Source organism: Alosa sapidissima, chromosome 21, assembly GCF_018492685.1.
Source record: "Alosa sapidissima isolate fAloSap1 chromosome 21, fAloSap1.pri, whole genome shotgun sequence".
Classification (NCBI taxonomy): Eukaryota; Metazoa; Chordata; class Actinopteri; order Clupeiformes; family Clupeidae; genus Alosa; species Alosa sapidissima.
The window spans coordinates 16,333,082-16,354,263 of NC_055977.1; the positions used below are offsets into that span (position 1 = coordinate 16,333,082).

The 21,182-nt window shown below is 44.3% G+C and overlaps 1 protein-coding gene across 1 annotated transcript in view; it reads left to right on the forward strand.

Moving 5' to 3' along the window:
* nsun2 (NOP2/Sun RNA methyltransferase 2) overlaps positions 1–6,685 on the forward strand; it is a 24,257-nt gene extending 17,572 nt beyond the window's left edge. The window contains exons 16-19 of the mRNA XM_042075783.1: positions 225–305; positions 2,649–2,787; positions 3,222–3,261; positions 5,845–6,685. Coding sequence (XP_041931717.1) covers positions 225–305; positions 2,649–2,787; positions 3,222–3,261; positions 5,845–6,142 — 558 coding nt within the window. The 3' untranslated portion in view covers positions 6,143–6,685. The remainder of the gene's footprint in view (positions 1–224; positions 306–2,648; positions 2,788–3,221; positions 3,262–5,844) is intronic.
* Positions 6,686–21,182: the final 14,497 nt, after the last annotated feature.

A 21,182-nucleotide genomic window follows, 5' to 3' on the forward strand; every position in this document is an offset into this window, starting at 1 on the left:
CTCTCTCTGGTGATGATGCATACATTCTTCTGCTTTTATTTATGACCATCAGCAAATTAGTTTGTAAAGTGACCTAAACCTTTCAAAAACCCGAGCCCCACCATAAACAGCAAGAGTGAGTGATTCATTGAGGAATAATGTTTAGGTGGCTCTAAATCATACATTATGCTTGGTGAAGCATCATGATTGTTAATTTCCCTTTTTTTGATTGGTGTTTCTTGCAGGTCATTAACACAGGGGTGAAGGTCTGGTCTCGGAACAACGACGGTGAGGAGTTTGGCTGTGCCTTCCGTCTGGCCCAGGAGGTAATGCCCATCTGGCCTGCCACACAAAAGCTTCAAAACATCACAATTTTGAACAAAAAAAAATGAATATCCCTATTTATTCGCAGACTTTACTTCAACAATTTATACTGTTGCAGTTTCATCAAGCAGTTCTCGTTCAGTTGCTACACGTTCATCATCAGCCCACTGCATGTTACACGTCCCCCTCTGGCTTGTAAACAAGGAGGCCTGGATCTGTTATTTTAAGGGGGTTGTAGTCACACTTTCTGCACACTTTAATAATAGAATGTGTGATAGCGTTGCGGAGATGACCACATCTAGTCGTGAGTGTATAACAGGCCTTGAGATGAGTCTTTAATCTGATGCCCTTTTGAGTGTAGGAGCAGCCCACACTGCACCCACGGGTGACTCAGAGGTGGGCGGAGGTAGATAGGACAGTCCACCGTTCACGTCGGGGGGGGGGGAGTGAGAGGAAAAAAAACACTATTGACTCATACTATTACAAGACTCAACTCCAAGGTTAATATTTCATCAGCCTCATGCTTAGATGGAAAGGACTCGGTAGCAGTGCCTTAGGTACCAGACACACATGCCACGCGTCCATAACAGCCAAGACTGGTGTGTAGCAGGGACTTCTCATCCTCTTTATGATTAAGTATTAAATATGTAGAGCAGTGGTCCCCAAACTTTTTCTTCCGGGGGCCAGCTCACTATGCCTGGCTCTAGGAGAGGGCCAGAGACTCGGAGTATATTAGTAACCATAAATAGCTTAGTGCTGTTTAATGTAATACCATTGTTAGCTGTGTTTATATTGCAATCATGCCATATGAGTGTAAAATGTAGCTCAAATGAGATAATACTAATAAAAAAAATAGCATTCCCAAAAGTATTTGCAGGGAGTCTCAAAAGTGTATTTTATTCAAAATGTGTGAACTCTGAACTCTGTGTCTTTGCATACACAGCTCAAGTTGTGAACAAGCAATATCCTACAAATAATGTGAAGTTCTCAAACTATGAGAGTTTAATGAAGTGCAGGCAAAAACATCTGAAATGGCCACTTTCACTCACCTGATGAGAACTTTGTGAATTTGTATGAACATTTGAATAAGTGAATAAAAAATAGAAAAAAAATATCTCAAAGTCCCAGAAATATGACTTGAATAGAAGTTAGTTAGTTATTAACAATTAATTGATAAACTTTTAGAATACTTTGAGCACTGATGCAGTCAGCATAGGCCTCTTACATTGTTTGCAGGTAGGCCAACATTTCATTCCGTTTACGATGGCAAACGGGAAACAGCGCCAAAACAAACACCAGTGGACAAAGAGTATTACATGTGTACTGTTAAGACTCGCCATAGAGAATGAATGGGGAAAATTACGGAGGTTATAGTTTGACGATGTCGTACTCCCATGCGGGCCAGATGCTATATATCACGGACATGTTTTGGGGGGCCACCCAACTTGAGGTTTTGGGGGGCTGTATCCGGCCTGCGGGCCATAGTTTGGGGACCACTGATGTAGAGGATCATATCATTCACCTTCATGTGCTATTATTAAGCCCACCGCACACGGCGGGCGATACGATAGTCAAACGCGAAGGTGGAATTCTGTAATCGCTTTACTACACACACGGCTGGCGACGCGATCACCCGTCGATTCAGTGGCCAGACAGCGGTTTTCTATTATGACCTATCGGAATCGCCCTGAAAAATAGAAAAGGGTCAAGCGATGGCGACTATGGAGTGTACCTATGGAGAACGGGGGCTCCTGAAAGCCATGCTTTCCTTAATGCCTGCCTGATTAAAATCGCTGGCTACATAAATAAATGTAAATGAAATTGAAACGTGGGTCTCTCTGGATAAGGGGATAAGTCCTCCCCTAATAGCACTCCGCCAGGCATTTTCTCAGTGTTGCCCAATAAATGCAAATCCAGCCAATCAGCTCATTTCGGAGGGTTCCTTCGCAACGCCCCTGGCCCTAAGGAGTTGACAAAGGATTTTGGGAAATGAGTCGGATGCTATGCAGTTTTATATTGCGCTGAGGTCGTGCTACGCTGCCCTAGTCTGGGGGAGATCTGAGGATTATGGGATGCTGCTGCTGCATTTTCATGCACACGTGTGTGAGAATTAATGATCTGTGTTGGAGAGGAAGTGCTACTGTGTGTGGGTGGGTGTGGGTGTGACCCTAAAAGGGACCAGCAGTAAAATAGTTTGCATCAAGAAAATATGAGGACTGTACATAGAATGACCTAAAAACTCAAACCGAGAAGGCAGTGGGGTGAGAAGACAAATGAAGAAGTCACTGTGGTTCTGACCCCTGTTTTCTCCACATTGTCTTCCTCCTCCTCCTCCTCCTCCTCAGGGCATCTACACGCTGTTCCCCTACATCCATGCGCGGCGCATCACCATCAGTGTGGAGGACGTGAAGGTGCTGCTCACAGAGGAGAACCCCTTTCTCAGCAAGCTGAGCAACAGTGCACACGAGCAGGCCAAGAAGCTGCGTCAGTACCCCCCCCACACCCCCCCGCTGTGGTCACCCGCAAACAACACGCAGCAAGCACATATTTGTCAGAGCTGACTTGGGATAAGGGGATCTGATGGGGCCCAGTGTGGGTACTTGTTTGGTTGCAGGGGTCACATTTGGACATCGAGGTTCAGGAAAATTCTAGTAGTAAAAAACAAAAAGAAAATACACCAAGTTTCCTAAAATAAACACACTAACTAGATAATAGTCAACAAGATATCCGTCAAAATGCATTTGAGGATGTTATATTATAGGATATTTGAACACGCATACACAGAGCACAGAGCACAGTTACACATGCAGACACCGTTGTATTGCTGGCAGTGTTTTTGATGCAATGCTTACGTAATTATCTGTAATCCTTTGTAATGGCCCTTTCAATCTTTCATCTTGTCTTTTCTCTTCTTGTAGAAATGGGAAGCATCGTCCTGAGGTACCAGCCAGATCCAAAGTAAGTGACTTGATCTAGCTCTGTTTGATGCACTCTTTCTCTGTAGTAATTTGAATGGCTGGATATTCAGATATGCTGACTTGTAGATTTGTTTTGTCCTGTTTTGATGCATTGAGGGTCTTGTTGAGGTCCTCATTAATATTTAAGTGTGTGTGTGTGTGTGTCTTGCTGGCATTGTGAAAATTCCTGTTATTTCCAGAAGGATGAGCAGGCACTTAGGTTTCGGTTTTGTGTGGCCTTGTGTTTGTGTGTGTGTATTTGTTCAATGCATATTCATGCATTCATTTTTTCAGTTAGAACTATATAGTGTGTACACACGCGCAACACACACACACACACACACACACACACACACACACACACACACACACACACGGAGGAAACAAACACTGTTATGATTCTTTTTCCATGTAATTAGTGGCTTGCCCTGACCCGACCAGAGTTCCTGCTTTTGTATGGAAATTATGACTCTCCCAGCTGCTTATGGCAATGCTGCGTCTCCAGCCACCACTCAGGCCATCAGAGGCAAAGAGGGGAGAAGCGCAATGTACACATTCTGTCACTTTTATCGCCATCTTGCCATACATGGAGAGACATGACTGGAAATGCTGTGTAGCGCTAGGCATGGCTCTATGTGGTTATCATGAGGTGTGATGGCAAGCCAACTAAAGATCTGTGTGCCAAAGATTTCCACAAATAGACATGCATTGCCCCTTTGTTTGCCTGAATTAGCACGGCAAGCGCGAGCGCACTGAAATGTAAAGCCCCTTTAAAGCTAGCACTTTAGGGGCTTCATTAGCATCAGTGGATGGCTGCACCAAATCAATTATAGCCACCAAGGCCGGCTCGACCTCAATGTTGGCGCAAGCCATTTTAGCAAACAGCTAATAGGATTTCATTACCCCCCTCCCCCCCAGGGCAATGTCTTGTGAGCATTCACTCTTGGTGCATGTGGAGGAAGATCGCTTGTTAGAAGCAGAGCTCAGGACTCAAGCTGATGATGTGACTTCTTAAAAAGTCCTTAGAGGGAAAAAAAAGGATGATTTGGAACTTGAGAGTGTTGCATGTCTGAAGTCTCGCATCCCCACTACTGAGCCTCGCACATACACACGTGGGTGGTGATTCTTAGTCACAAGAATACATACACACACACACACTCTCTCAGGCACAGATAGGGATTTGTAGTGTACAAGCACACACAAGGTCAAAGACATGGCTTCTCACACATAGATTCATAATCATGTAAACACACACGCATGTAATATGTGGGTGTATGTGGGTGCACACACAGATATCCACAGAGAGCCACACTCACACTTGTATGCAGCTGCCTACACACCAACTAGTGCAACTGTCAACAGGCACCAGTATTGTGTATCTCCACACACACACACACACACACACACACACACACACACACACACACACACACGTGTTAGGTCAGGCTATATATAGAGTGTTAAAGTCACTGAGTGAATTGTGATGGAGGAGGTGTGTTGGGTGTGTGTCTCCAGGGTCAGCTCCTCTTTTCTGGAACCTTCTTGTCAAGGGAGCGAACTGCTCATCTCAGCACTGCTGCTATGGAATGTCTTGTTTCAACCAGCTCTCCCTCATTCTCTGCTCTCATCTCTCCCTCGTTCTCTCCCCTCATCTCTCCCTCGTTCTCTGCTCTCATCTCTCTCCCTCGTTCTCTGCTCATCTCTCTCCCTCGTTCTCTGCTCTCGTTCTCTGCTCTCTTCTCTGTCCCTCGTTCTCTGCTCTGGTTTCTCCACCTCTGTCTATCTGGCGTTCAGCTCTGTCTGTTACGGGCTTCCTCTCTCGCTCCTGTTCCACCAGCCATTACTCCCTCTCTTGTCCCTTCCCACTAATCTACCCATCTGTCTTCCTGTCATCACATCGCCCTGCATTACACTCTCTTCCTCTCCATTCCCCTCTCTCTCTCTCTCTCTCCGTCTCTGGCACTCTAACTCTCTCTCTCTTCACCTCTGTCTATCTCTCTCTCTCTATCCTTTCCTCTTTCACTCTGGGTTTCTGTCTCATCACCGGCTCTCTGTCGCTCGTTTGCCCTTCATCTATTTCTCTGGCTGCCTTCTCTTCCTGGCGTCACCCGCTCCTGCCATCAATCTCCCTCTGACCTGATCACACCCTCTGTTCCCCTCTGTCTACGGTGAATACCTCAACTCTCTCTTTCTTTCTTTCCTTCTTTATTTTTTTTCTTCTTCTCTTTTTATGTTTTCCTCGGTCTTGCTCACTGACCGTGTTTCTCCTCCTCTCGTCGCCTACACAGTGATTTGCACATATCAGAGATATTCACACATTGATGTTCAGTAATCCTGTTGTCTGACCCTGAAGTGTTCCCTGTCACTCTTGTATGGTCATTAACTCTCAACCATTTATCTCTTTCTCTGCATGGCTTCTCTCTCTCTCTCTCTCTCTCTCTCTCTCTCTCTCTCTCTCTCACTCGTTCATGTGTGTCTCTCTCTTTTCCTATCTGAACCCCCCCCCCCCCCCCCCCCTTTCCACATTCTCTCTCTTGTTCTGTCATTCTCTCGTCCTCCTAACGTGCTGTCGTCCTCTCCACAGTAACCCAGACCTGCCCCAGTGCCCCATCGAGCTGTGCGGCTGGCGAGGCAAGACGTCCATACGGGCCTTCGTCCCACGCAACGAGCGCCTGCACTACCTGCGCATGGTCGGCGTGGAGGTGTTCCTCAACAAGCAGGGTCGGAGCCGGGGGGACGACGCGCCCCCCGAAGCCCAAGAGGGGAACACCGCCGACGGGGATGCCAAGAGCCAGGAGGGGGTACCTCTGGAGGATAAGCAGGCTGCCACAGGTGAAGAGAATAGATCCAGCGCCAACGGCGCCGAACCTGTGAGCAGCTGAACTGGGAGAGAGAAATGGAGGGAGGAAGCGGAGGATGAGAGAAAGGAGAGAGAGAGGACGAGGGGCTTCTTGGCTTTTAGAGGTGTTGAAGTAGCAGAACTGGCATCCAGCCAAAGTGCTGCGCTGGAGGAGGAGAATGAGCGCCTGCCTGCAATGTTACAGCCCCTTTTCCTTGTACACTCTTGATTCCTTGGAATCGTCACTTAGAGAAAGAAAAAATTACTTATTTTATATGACCTTTTTTAATGAGGGGATTTAGAGGCATCTGTGCCTTGTTTTATCCTTTGTTTAATTGTGTTTTGTTGTCATATTTTAAGTTAAATGAATTCTTTTTATATAAGAAGACATTCAGAACTTCAGCGTAGTGCCACTAAACACAATTAATAAAGACTGCTGTTCTGTGCAGACACAGCTTAAACTGAATTGGGAGTGGTTGGTCTGGCAGATTCATTTAGTTTATATTCACTTGCCATATTTCATGTTTTTTTTTTCTTGCAGATGCTTTATTAAGAAAATACTTCAAATAAACAATCATATGTTTCATTCACGTGGTCCTCAATTATTGCAGTGTACGTGTTGAAGCCTAACCCTCCAAATTCAGGAGATTAAAAATGACGCCATTGATCGATACTTTGTGGAATTCATTAGGCCATCAGAGGGTTGATAAGTAGGATTTTTATGAGTCCTATATTAAAACAAGCTGAACAGGCTTGAGTGAGGACTTCTGGCAGCTTTGTCTAAAATACTACTAGCTAGGAACTGAAACAAAAACAGTGAAACTAAACTATTCTAAAAACCTTTCATTAGAGTGGGGCTCTTGTTCGGTTTGACTCCATTTTGCCTTGGAGGAACAGAATGTGAAGCACAGATACAGTGGGTACCATCGCCAGTGGGAAGGAGAAGTCCAACTGGCTCCGGGACAAGGACCATAACTGGGAAAAAAATAAACTAACCGTCCTGAATCAGCCCTTTTCCCCTGAAGTCAGTCAGACAACACATGAACAACAGAGGGATGAAAATCTGCCTTTAAAACTCGAGATTGCAGCTGCCTCCTTGGCAAACCTGGCGTTAGATCAGAGCCGCATGTGTTGCTGGGAACAACTAGGGAAGGCTGCTTTTACCGGCTGCCGTGAAATAGAAGAGACAAAGGGAGCTCTACGGGCAGCAGAAATGACTGGATCACGTTTTGCACTCCGGCCTGGTCCTGTGCCCCAGCAGAGCGGTGTGTGTGTGAGAGAGATGGGACCAAAAAGGTTTCATGCTGATCCAGAGCCAGTGGAGGGTAGGGTATGAAGGGAAAAACATGAGATGGAAGAAAGCTTGGAATCTCTATCTCTTGGTTTTTTCATACCACTCACAGTGAGGGACAGGAAGGAAAGAAAGGATTTGGAGGGAGAGAGAGCGTGCCTACAGAGGGAAAGGTTAGGGACTTGTGAAATATGAAGTCTGTGTGTGTATGCGTGTGTGTGTGACAGGGAAAGTGAGTGTGTATGTCTTTGTGACTGAGAAAGGGAGTGCGTGTGTGTGTGTGAGAGAGAGTTATGTGCTGTGCCTTTTTAGCCAGTCTCTGCTGCCAGCTCACTCATACTCCTAATGAAATCCTCCTCCACAAGAGCCACGCACATTCACTCTACCTCTCACTCTGTCCTTTTCTGACTATGTACCTGTCCTCTCTTCTCCCGATTCAGTTCTTTCTGTCTTTGCATCCATCTTTCGGTCTCTGTCTCTGCATCTGTCCCTTTTCTTTTGTTCTCTTTCTCTCACCCTATTTCTTCTGTCTGTTTTCATCTCTCTTCTCACACAGTCTCTCTAACATCCCCTAAAACTCGCCTACTCACAGGCGCTGGAGTTCCACATCCCATCTTTTTGATTCCTTCTCTCGGTTCGCTACATACTCTGTAATCCCTTTAATCAAAACCCCAACCACCCCCACCAAGCAAAAACTCTTGTGGCTTGAGGATATCTTATCGACAATCCTAAACAAACATTAAAAAACACGCTACAATGAAAGAGGGTTCAATGTTGGTTCATTTGCTCTGAGACACATTTCTATATTTAATAGTTTCCTGCGTGACTCCTGTTCTTTCCTGTTGTTACAGTTTTTCTAAGTCGCTTTGGTGCATTTCTCAAGTCATCATTAGCATTTGCACATTTCGTGCATTTCTCAAAACAATTAGAGCAAACTGCACACAAAACTGCTTTGTTCATGCCTCAAAAGCAAATATTTATACCAATGAAACTGCAATCAAAATGGCAAGTCCTGACACCATTGTTTATGTCAATATAGTCAAACTATTTTGTCGTCTTCTTGTCAATATTTTTACTTGTCAATACAGTTTACTCTGTAAGCATTTTCCAATGAACATACGCAAGGCAGCACTTTTTTCTATTTCAAAACTACAAAATTACACATAATTGTGTGTGAAGAGGGTTGATTGCATGGCAGTGGATTATGTTTCAAAGTTTTTTTTTTCTGTTGACAGATAAAGAAAACAAAGGCTTTTTTACAGTATTGTGCAATGAAAAAATGACCAGCTGTGAGCTGTGCACCACTGTACATCTTGCTATACATCCTTATGCTCCTCTCTGTCAGATCACACATATTTATATGCTAGAGACTATGCTAGACAAACTATGACAACTAGTTATTCAACTAGTTTAAGACGTGCATGTAATGACACAAGCGATGAAATAAGGCCAATTTGTTTTAAGGGGGTGGGATTATTCAGCAGGGAACCAGTTTAGTGCATTTTGACCAACATGACATTAGCAATTGAAAATTTAAAAATAAAAAATACAACAGCAGACATTTGTACAAAATCAGTTGCATAGATGTACTAAAGCATTGCTATTTGTTCAAGATGGGGAGGAACTGTTTTAATGATGTGCACAAATGATAAGATGATATGGAGTTTGATAAACCAGTTTTGAGTATTTTAATTCTGATCTGAGAAATGCGCCAAAGCAACTGAGAAAAACTGTAAATGTCACCTAGCTCAGTCGCTGTTCTCTTGGCACAAGAGGTGAGTCAGCTCTACCCGGAGAAGTATGGAACGAGGAGTGCTTCCACTGCGACAAGTGCACCAACCAGGTCTGTTCGATTTGTCTCTCTCTCCATCTCGGCCTCTCTCCTCTGTTCTCCTGTGCTTCACTCGTGTACGCTTCATGCAACTCAACTCGTGCTAAGCCGCTTGGGCATGAATATACATTTGGTAGCCTATTATGTAATGACAGTGTTATGCAATGGCGGAGCGCACAGGCGCGAGAGGAAAATACATGAGAAGAAGAACGCAGAGAGAGAACGAGAGCCTGCGTTTCATACGTGGATTACGCAAATTCATTCTTTCGAGCCCGGACTATTAGTGCGGCCATGTTCCACTGTTAACCACAGCTTGGCACAGAAACTCCACAGGAAGAGTGGGATATATATCACCCCGCTTAAAGAAAGGCATGTATTCACACGCTCATCTCCCCTCCCACACAAACACACATACGGAGAGAGGGAGTGAGAGACAGAGAGATTGTTAGTACAGCCAAATATCCCTCTCTTGTGAAGGACCATTTAAAAACATATCAATCCATGTGGTTTAGTCTGTGGGCTTTTTCTAAAGCCTTGGAAAGCCCATTTCATTATACTAAAGGGTAGGTAAGAGTTAGCTTAGCCTACCACGTTCTTGATGTCAGACTCTGTCTAGACAGCCACCCAGGAGACTGATCTTCCTCTTGGTCGCCACAAATGCAACATCAGCACCTGACAGCCTGACCCCTGTGACCTCCAACAGTCCTTCTACCCCCCACAGATGATGTAAAACCAGGAGATGCCTGTAATCAAGGTAAATTCTTCTTGAAAATTCTTCTTGAATTTCCCCTTGGGCTTGAATTTCCCCTTGGGGATCAATAAAGTATCTATCTATCTATCTATCTATCTATCTGTCTGTCTATCTATCTATCTATCTATATATCTATCTATCTATGGCTGTTAGTGTACTCATTGCCAAGTGCACTGATAAAAGTTAAATGCCAGTGAAATACATAGTCACACACACACCCACGTTTTAAGACCTATGATGAATAGTCAAGGACCCTACAGCCACAACTAAATAAATGATGGCTCCGTTCCTCATAATTGGCATCTTCATCTCTCTCATTTTCTTTTCTAATCTCTCTCTCTCTCTCCTTCCCTCAATAACCTTCCATACCTCCTGCTTTCCTTTCTCTCTCGGCCTCTGAGTCACACTCTCTCTATCTTTCGCTGTCACTTAGAGCAGTCATTCTGCACGTCACTGCAGGTTCAGGGTGAGGGCAGCACTAACTGTTCAGCTGGTTCAGGGGCATTGAAAACAGGAGAATACGCACAGAGCACAGACTGGGAAGCTCCTGTCACGACACGTCCAAGGCATAAGCATGCTTTTGTGCTGCTGCATGTTGGATGGATTGCCTGGAATCTGAATATCTGACAGATCTGATGAGGAGGGGGGGGGGGGGGGGGGGGTTCTTGCTCAACCTAAATACCTGAAATTAATTAAATTAAACACATTCCCAACACTTTCCCCAGTAATTCTATGGTATACGAAGCTGCATTCTTCAAAGCACTGGTGGAAACAGGGCACCATTGATGATCGCCACCATTGATGGAGGAAGGAGGGGGAGGAGGAAGTGGGGGTTGCCCTGGTTAGGATTCCGCTGATGCACTGCTGTGTCAAATTTGGTTTCCGACTCACTCTCAGGTCTTCCTTCCTTCCTCCTCCTCTCTTCTTCTTCTCGCTTCTTCTCTTGGCTTCTCATCTCAGCGTGGCTGAGGCAGACTTGCCGAGGCTCTCCGAGAAAGCCATTCCATCCCCCGCTTGCCCACTCGCTTGGCTCCAAGCTTTATTTAGCATATGCCTGCAGGTGTTGCCTAGTAACAGAGACGAAGCAGATCCTGGCGGGGAGTGTGGGGGGTTGAGAGACAGCGCTCCTCGCTCTTGTTACGCTCCCCGATAGGAACCCCCCCCCCCCCACCCCCGTCTTTTCTCCCAGGCTCACATACCCACACATTGGGTATGGCTTTACATTCAAACACATTGAATCCTGTATGAGAAAAAAAAAAAAAAAAAACAGGGCTGGTTAAAATCACCAATAGCAAGTATGGGTCCTCTGTGGTGTAGACCTTGATTGGCATAGTTGGATGATGCCAAGAAGGGAGGGAGAGAAAAAGAGAGATTCCTCCATTTTAAACATGAGTGAATACAACTGGAAGGCTGCCATGGTTTCCTCAGTCTCTGTCTCAGTCTTTTCTTCTGAGCACTTTGAAAACAGTTGAACCCTACAGATATTTGTTTTTTCTCTACACCAACTACAACACTGACAGTGTTGTTCACACTGTAGATTCACATTTTCCATGCACTAGTGTGAAAACCTGGCCTGGTGTAAATATTTGAGCATTTATCAGTTAAAACTTGGCCCTGTGATTTTTATATTGTGCTCTCCTCTCTGGGGCTGTCACAGTATCACACATTATCTGAGCTGTGTTGACACATGGTTTGTTTTCCTCCATCATATCCCCATATCATTTGACGCTGTTTTGTCTGGGGTCTCATCAAACTTGCAGAAGTTCACAGCGGGCTAAGGGTAATTGATACAGCATCTTCTCAGCCCCAAGACGCTCAGGGTCACGGCATGTCGATCAGATGACGCTCCCCGACTGCGATTGGCCTCATTCTGTCCTTTAGGGGCATTAGTATTCGTTCTGCGTTTGCCTCGAAGCTACTTGTATTGCAATACACCTTGACCCTTTGTGGGAAACAACAGCTGTTTTCTTTTTTGCATATTATTTTACCTTCATAGTTTAATTGACTCGACAGCACATTTATTGGAAAGTGTTTGAGTGCTCTGACCTGGCCTTGGCTTTGTGGAATGTAAGGTGTGTTGCAGGCAAATGATGGATATGGAAATTAGCCTCTGGTTAACTTTAGCACTGACCTCTGTTAGAAGGTTACAGAGCATGAGAGAGGAGAGAGCTAGTAAATACCGTGGCTTTACCCCCCCCCCACCCCCTTCCCATCTTCTTCACCCCCGACCTCTTCACCAACAGCCTCACTTTGTATGTTCATCACATAGATATTACACAATTGCTTGTTGTAAGGAAGAAAGCCATGTTGGGAGGCAGGGATCATTGGAATGGACAGTTTTGTACACTCGACTGACTCGTGGTGCTCTTGTGGTCTTATCTCCAAAAAACAAATAGTGTAATTCTGTGAAATCGGAGTTGCTGACTTTAAGACAAAAGCACACACAGTTAAGTGTGGTCTCCTGTGGTTAGGGCAAAAAGCTTCTGATGATCTCATCTTCCTCCTCAAGTTTCTTTTTTGTCTGCATTCTGTTTCTGAGATCAGGCCATACCAACTGGAACGTCACATCATCCCAATCCGAATAGGTTCCTCCTCCAGAGCAAGAGTGGAGTGAAAGTCAGATTGGACGTATAGGCCCCTAACACCAAAGTGCAGTCGGGCATTAAAGAAAGTGAAATAAAGCTATCACCTGGCATGTGGGTGCATATGCTGATCCATCCATGTTTTGCTTAGCATCTTGATAGCCAAATGAATATGTTAGATTATTAAAGGGACACTTCACTGATTTGCATTAAGCTTTGTATCAGTAGAACCCCGGTACTTTTTTTGAATGGCTGTGCTTCCCTCCCTCATGTCCCTCGAGAGATATCTGTATTTTCTGTCTGGAAAAAATACTCAGATCATCATTTTGCGTCATTGGAGGATTTGTTTGGCCAGAGGCTGGAGACTACATCGCTAGTTCTGTATGTTTTCAACCCGCCCATGTGACCAGTCTATGGGTGTGACCTCACTCCCAGAATTTAGTAATAGCAGAGAATGTCTAATTAACGTAAACAGGCCATAAACGGGCTCTGGTAATAGTGTCCACCATCTTTCTTTTAAACTAAGGGCCTGTCCACACGGAGACGCTTTTTAGGTTAAACGCAGAGGTTTTGCTTCGTCTTGGCCGAGCATCCAAACGAATCCTGTAAACGCACTGCCCGAAACCGCACTTTTCTGAAACCTGGTCCCAAAGTGGAGAAATCTGAAACCGTAGCCCGTTTGAGTTCGTTTAGACAGCGAAACCGCACATCCTGCTTGCGTATCGATGATGTCATTGCCACACCTCAGCTGCCCTGGAATTGCACTTATAGTATTGCCTAACAATACTAGTTTTCATACATGACATTACCTACGATTACACTCTGTTAAGATAAATATCACAACTGATGCTGCGCAGTGCCGATAGCTTATGACTTGGTGGACTGAACACTGTTTTTCCCGGTGTTTTTTTTATGCATTCTAGCTACTGTCAGTGACGCGAGAGAACTTAAGTTATTAGGAAAGTGCGGTGTAAGTTTAGGCTACATTAATTTGTGCGTAGTGCCAGTGTCATTCATTTATTTTACATGTCTTACAATATATACATGCATTCACAGTCGAGTGAAATCAGATATAAGCATACAAAGACGCTTAGAACTCACGTTAAGCCGATGGTAGCACACTGAATGCGAATGCACGATTTGATGCAGGCAAAAGTATTGACTGTTACTAACGAAGGTTTTATAGCAATATTATAAATGTGGCGACAGAATAGCCTAGAACTTGGGTAAGCCTAGCGTTTAGTAGCCTAATTGCGGTGATAGCCAAAACTAATGTGAATCATCCTACAACCAAAGAAAGTAAAGGTGAATAGTAGGCCTACCTGCGTTAGCCAAATAAAGGACGGGACTGCACCCTTCACAAACCGTAAAATGACAGTTCACCATCAGTCCACACAAACAATTCTGGTTTCCTTGCACAAGCCATTTCGCCGTAGCCTATACTGTCTGTTTTTAAAGCGAAGTTTTTAAAGTTTTGCCAGTTTTGGTGAATTTCTGTAAAGACACAGTGCCACCTATAGGCCTGGTGTATGAAGTAACGCGTTGAGTCGTGTTGAGATGGATCCGTTTGGACGCAAATATTCTTGATACGGTTCCAGGGAAGACGGAGGAAAAAAAGATCGGTTTGGTACGTGTGGACTAGGCCTAAGCTAACAGGCTAGGCTCTTGCTCTGTGGAGAAAGCTGATAAGTAACGACGATGGCGGATGGTCATTTTTAAACTGATATGGCAAATGGGGATTCTGAAGATATGGTGCACAAATCCGAGCGCTCATGACTGCCTGTACGAACCGCAATACAGTGAGGAAAAGGAGGCCTGCAGCAAGACCTGCTTGTCGATTAGTAGGAAGAATCAGCCATCTCAAACTGGGGCTGACTGGCTCTCGCAAAATCGGCTTGAAGGTCAGTAGCCTAACCGTTACTCACAAATTATCGCACAAATTAGTTAAATTCCGGATATGCTAGCCTATGCTGTCAATTCGCAGGACATCTGACATGGAAATATGTAAAATGTGATTAGGCGAACAAGTAGCTTAATGATGGTTCGCAAAATAGCGATTTTTGAAAATTTCCATATGAAGAACAGGACCTTAGATATATGGCCACAAGATTGAGTGCAACATAAAACAATGATTGTTTTAATTTTAGAATCCTTATTAATGTCAAAATGTTACATTAATGAGTCCCTCTGTGTGCTTGTAGCTTTTAGGCATTCCCTCCACTCGATGGCCATATTGCAACATTTTTTGGGCACGTATTGGGCATCTATTCGAGCAGAAATGCACATGCGCAAGGCTTCACAACACCAACCTTGCTCCTGCAGCGAGATCACAACACATGATGGGCCCGATGTATTCACATGTCAACGTTTTTCTGCGGAAGAGGCGGAATATGTGTAGACAACTGCCATATTGGCTTTACAAACTAACCCCATTCATTTCTGTGGAGGATTTTTTAAGTGCTGTGTCTCCTCATTAGAATGTCTCTGGTTTAGGCTACTTTCTGGGGGAGTGGCTTGATAGGACTGCGAAGAGCAGTGAAAGGCAGGGAATTCTGGGAGTTGTTGGCTTTCGTCCACATAAGTACAAAAAACATTTTTGGCTTTTTCTCGGTCAAGAAGGCACTGACTTCAATGATGACATTTTTACTACATAAATGACCCAATTTAAATACACATTTATCTTCCCAGCGGTGAAATGCTCCTTTAAACTAGCTTTAGATCAATTTTGCTCATTGTCTGACCCAGTACTTTGCCCGTTATTTTGAATTAAACCCATAGTGTTCAGACTGTCAATAAAACATAATGTATGCATCAGTGACCTGAACATGATGTTGTTGGTTTGGAGGAGAAACGATTGGATAATCCACCGTTGTCAGAGTCATATAATCCCAGATTGTTCCAACCCTCAGTAATCTGATTAGATTACTGAGCATTGCTGGTGTGATTTGTATCATGTTATAGGATTACTTCAGTGACTGGTGTGTACCTTTTTAAATAGTCATGCAGCCATTCTATGGCTTGTTTGTATGCAGAAACACTGTGCCAATTGATGTGTTAATATTATTGTGCATGACAATGATGTATATCACTTCACTTAATCTCACAGTGCTCCAAAAGCATGTATCCGTATTAATCATGGAATTGCACTCTCACAGGACTAGAGCATGACTTTGAATTATATATGCACTACCAGAGATGCTTGAAATAGAATCCTGGGAATTGGGCTCAATAGTGACTGAGCTTGTGTGCATGTGTGCATACGTGGTTGTATTGGGGGCAGACGTGGCCTACTGGTTAAGGCTTCGTAACCGAAGGGTTGCCGGTTCGATCCCTGACCAGTAGGAAAAATGTGGGTGGGGAAAGTGGTTGAGCACTGCTCTCCTATGCCCTCATTCACGGCTGAAGTGCCCTTGAGCAAGGCACACTGCTCCCCGACCGCCACTGTAGCAGGCAGCTCACTGCTTCGGGTTAGTATGTGCTTCACCTCACTGTGTGTTCACTGTGTGCTGTGTGTGTTTCACTAATTCACGGATTGGGATAAATGCAGAGACCAAGTTTCCCTCACAGGATCAAAAGAGTATAGTATATAAGTATATATACTCTTTTGATCCTGTGAGGGAAATGTATTTATGTTATATATATATATATATATATATATATATATATATATATATATAAGAGTATATATACTTATATACTATACTTGTATGTAGCCCATGGGAATGTTCTGTGAGGACATTTCAGCCCCACTCTGCATTCTATTCTCTGGCTCATTCCACTTGCCGTAGAAAGGAGAGGAACTAGCTGCACTCTATCCACTCTATCTCACTTTACCTACTCACCCACACACACACACACACGGGCACGCACGCACACACACACACATACACACACACACACACACACACACACACACACATACACATATGCACACTTTTTCCCAACAGATGAAAATGGGGTAAACCATAAATCATTCCATCCCTGCGGAGCGGGCAAGAACACAGGAATCACCTTGAGTAAGAGCTCCGGTACAGTACGGGACAGCAGACTGACTGTCTATATGTTACAGTCCTCTTACACTGAACAGCGCCACTGAACCAAGCGATAGAGATCTAGACTAGAGAGACACAGGCAGAGTAGAGAAAGAGACAGAGAAAGTAAAAGGAGGAAGAGGAGAGTGGGTGAGAGAGAGAGAGAGAGAGACAGAGAAAGAGGTAGAGACAGAGAGCATGTTCATGCTTTGCCATCAGAGCTTTCAAAAAGGCCTCTAAAAATACATTTTTTCTCTCCCTCGTGTGCTGTACCATAAAATATTTATAGTCCGCTACAATCTGCTGCTCTGGCGTTGATGCAACCACCTTGCAGTATTCATGAGCCTCCGAGCTGGTTGGCTGGGAGAGGGCTGCCAAAATGGAACAACCAGCCCCCCCTCCCAACCCAAAAGCAGGGAACAGGGGGGCTTATGTAATCCACTGCACATAACCAGCAGCCAGTGGCTTCAGACACACAGCCCAGTCCCTGTCGCTTTTTATCCTCCTCTGCATCCTCCTGTCTCTCTCTCTCTCTCTCTCTCTCTCTCTCTCTCTCTCTCTCTCTCTCTCTATCCATGTTACTCCTTCACTCGCTCTTTCTCTATTTCTCTCATTCTCTCTCTCGCCCCATTAGTTTCTCTGTTGGTCTCTCTGTCACTTACTCTCTCTCTCTCTCTCTGTCTATCTTTCATTTCATTCTCTCTATCTGCTTCTCAGTCTCTATTTCACTTTCTGTCTGTCTGTCTGCCTGCCTGTCTGTCTCTCTCTCTCTCTCTCTCTCTCTCTCTCTCTCTCTCTCTCTCTCTCTTTTCCTCTCTACAGTCAGGGTGTCTTCAGCATGTAAGTCTACAGTGCAAGTCAACCCCCCTGCTGTGTCTGTCAGAACTGGTGTTTCACCATTGTTCCTGCACCCTGAGCCATGTTTACTTGACTTGTCTTCTGCTCTTGACATGGCACACTCTACTGATGCCCCAGTAACTCCCATAAGATGTTTCCAAACTTGGAGCGCACGTGTGTTGTACACATAGTCTGGTTGCACAGATGCCAGATTGCTAATTCTCAATCATGTGTGCAAAACAATGTATTTACACAGTGCGGCAGATTGTCAAATTTGTTAGGCTTTGTTTTGATCATTCACACCATAAAATAATTTAGAAGAAGGATGCATATTTCTGATATGTGTTGATGTTGTGCATGTGCCTAATCACGGATAAACACTAATACAGCATCACATTAAATTTCTTCTTTGCTTTGGTAGAGATTTTTTTTTTGCACCATATCATTAACCACCCGTATTCTTTCCCACCAAACAGTCTGTCATAAGGAGCCTTCCCCCCTTTAGATCAAAGCTTCTCCTTGTCATTTCCTATCATCCATCAGGATCGTCCCATTTTTATTCTACTCAGCAAGGTTCTTTATAACCAGGGGCGGTGTAGGCGCGAATCTGGAGATCTGTTTGTATTGTTATTTCAATAAGATTATGGCTATCACAGGCACTGTTTATCAAGCTTAATCCACACCTCTGTCATCCCCAGTGACAGCCCTTTCCATGGTGTCTTTTTTACATGCTCCTAATGTGTCAGTTACATTCCTGTATTTATGGGAGCGACACATGGATGTTTATGGATGTTTATTTATTGTTTTTATTTGTATGTGTGTGTGTACATCTGTGTTTGTCATCTTGTTTTTTTCTCTCTCTATGAATTGGCTTTCAAATGCCAAAAAATCCCTTTAAATAAATTTCATATTGCCACTGTTTAGACAGATTATGTGGATCTTATTCTTTTCTGTAAGAAAAAGACAGCTTGTCAAACGCCACACATAAGTACCCTGAGATGAATAATTTACGCATTTCTACAAGAACTAAACAGGCTCTGATTGTTTTTCAAGTAAGTGAACTGGGCAAAACCTACAGAATGGGCTATACAGCCTGCTGTAAACTGGGAAGCGTTAAATATTTAGCTCTTCCATCCATTCCCCTTCAAACGTTCACATTTAGATGTACAATATGTGTATTCATGCAGTTTGGGTGAGAGAGGATGTCAATTATTCAACACATGTTGTAAGGAAAGCAAACAAGCTTGTGCTGGCAAGTTTGACCATTAGATATTTGGCCAGATGTTTTTTGGGACGGGACTGTGTTGCCAGAATATATATGAATATGTATTAGACCACTTTGGAGGTTTGAGGGAGAAAAAATATTGGCAGTTACACAACATGTCCTCCACACTTCCCCCACACTTGATGTTTGGGCCAGTGTCACCGTCAAGCCTCGGAGGTCCGAGACGGACACTCCCAGACAGACACTCGGCCCTCGATATGCTCTGTTTAGGACCCTTATAAATCAAGGCAATCAGGGCTGCTGGGCTCCATTTGCATGGAAATCTGAATGCCACCTTATCGTTGTTTAGTTTTGTTGAGGTTTATCTTAGCCTCTCCCCTGATACAGTTACTGTTGTTGTGCTTGTTGTTTGTCCCTCCATCTGTTGTTGTGTATGTGAAGGGTGTCTATCTCTGTCAGTCTGTCTGCGTAACCTTCAGAGGAATCTTTGGAGATAGGAAGAGAGAGAAAGAGATAGGGAGAAGGGAGAGAGGGAGAAAGAGAGAGAGAGACAGAGAGAGAACTGCCTCTTGTTTACTGGCTGGCATTTACAGGCTGTCTGTGCGTGTTTAGCAGTTGCTCTCTGAGCTTGTTATCGTGCCAGGCCCTCTGGAGCGAGATGCTGTTTGCCGTGCAGAAGATACTCTTTACAGAACCCTTCAAATCAGCCAAGGCCCTCCATGCTGCAAAAAATGTCCTCTTTGTCTGAGGAGCTAAAATGGTGAATCACTTTTCTGGCTCGGAAAATCTCACAAATCAACAGTGAGGTTGGGGTGACAAAGATACTGTCCTCTCTTATCCAGTCTCTTCAAAACTAGACGAGGTGTTGTATTGCATCTCTTTCTGTCATACACAAACATATATCATTTGTCAGGGATTACTTCATTAACTGTTTTACACTGAATGTTGCTTGTGCTGCAAGCCATTAGAACTGGAAAACAGCAGCTTTCTAGAGTAATCTGTTCTTTCACTTCTTTTCCACTACCATCTTGAAAACCCTCAGGAAGACGAAAAGAAGTGTGAGCTCTGGGATCAATTAAAGGCCCTTATTCTCTCATAGTGACAGTCAGAAAGCATCACCTTTAAACAGGCTGTGTGTGTGTGTACGTGTGTGCTTTTAAAACTCATGACCCGGGCATAAGGACTCATCATTGAAGTTCACAGATGGCCAGTGTGGACTGGGGGAGTCCTTGTCAGCGGAGTGAAGTGTCCTTGTAAACAGGACAGGGAGCTGCTGATGTGAGGAGACGAGACTCAGACTGCCCATCTCCACCCCACCCCCCACTCCATCATCACTGATGCCTGATCTCCGTAGTCAGACACCGCCTTGGCCACAACTCCCCTGCGGCCTCTCACAGTGAATCATCGAGCTCCTTAGATGGCCTGGCCAGACTTCCCATTAACACGAATGGACACAAGGTACCGATAGACATCATTGGTGAATCACTAGTGAGAGAGCAGAAGAATCAGTATTACTTCCCATGTATTGCTGTACCTTGGCTGGATACTGTTGATGTTTGTAGTGTTAAATGAATAGGATAGCATATTAATTCATACAGTGTAACTGTAACAGGTGATTCTTGAGTTACGTATGGGAAGACATGTCTGCTAAATAAATGAACACAAATAAACAGGGTAAACATTTCTACAGGTAATCATTCACCAGTCCATGTCAAGGAGCTGGTGGATTGCCAGCAGCCTAATCTGTTGTTCAAATGTATCTGTGTTAATCCCGGCTGAGTCCTGTTCCTCAGTCAATAGATATAAAAACATAGAGACAAGAACACAGTCAATATCTAATGTAGACCATAGTTTACTCTCCTGCCATCACCATGTTTTTAAAATCACCTTGGTCAGTGTGTCTGCCTGTGTATCTGCGTTGATAAAAAATGTATCTGTTAATCGCCACAATGTGTGACATTCTCAGAACACAGAGGGATAATACTAGCCGTACCACTGTGACAGGATGTGCCCTGAACAAAAGGTACAGTCCACTGGGCTCTGGTATCAAGACAGTTGTGAATATGTATCCAGTGGCAAAAGTACAACTTATCATAACCTACCACTTATCACAAAAATGATGTGGGTACACTATGTACACATTGTCCAAGTAGGGCAAAGCTATTTATAAATGGGCGTAAAAGCAGCTCAGATAAGGACCAGCTATGTTCTGTCGACAGGGAATTTGGGTCTTTTGAGAGTGAACGCGTCGCTGGCAGGGTGAGATGACAGAGGTCGTAGCCTCAGTGTGCCAAGCAGTTGACGTGACGTAAATTTAGCACGCGGCCCTAAGGCTGCGACAGACAGACATCCCTGAAGCCTGCAGGCCCCTTCATTGACTGTCTGAGGTGATAGATGAACGAGTGTAGGGAAATGTCTGCTCATGGCTTTTATATTCAAACTAAAACAATGTCTTGCACGCACCACTCTTATAAACTTAAGGTTGCCCATTTACACACATTTGTAACATGGAGGATGAAGAGACATCACACAGAA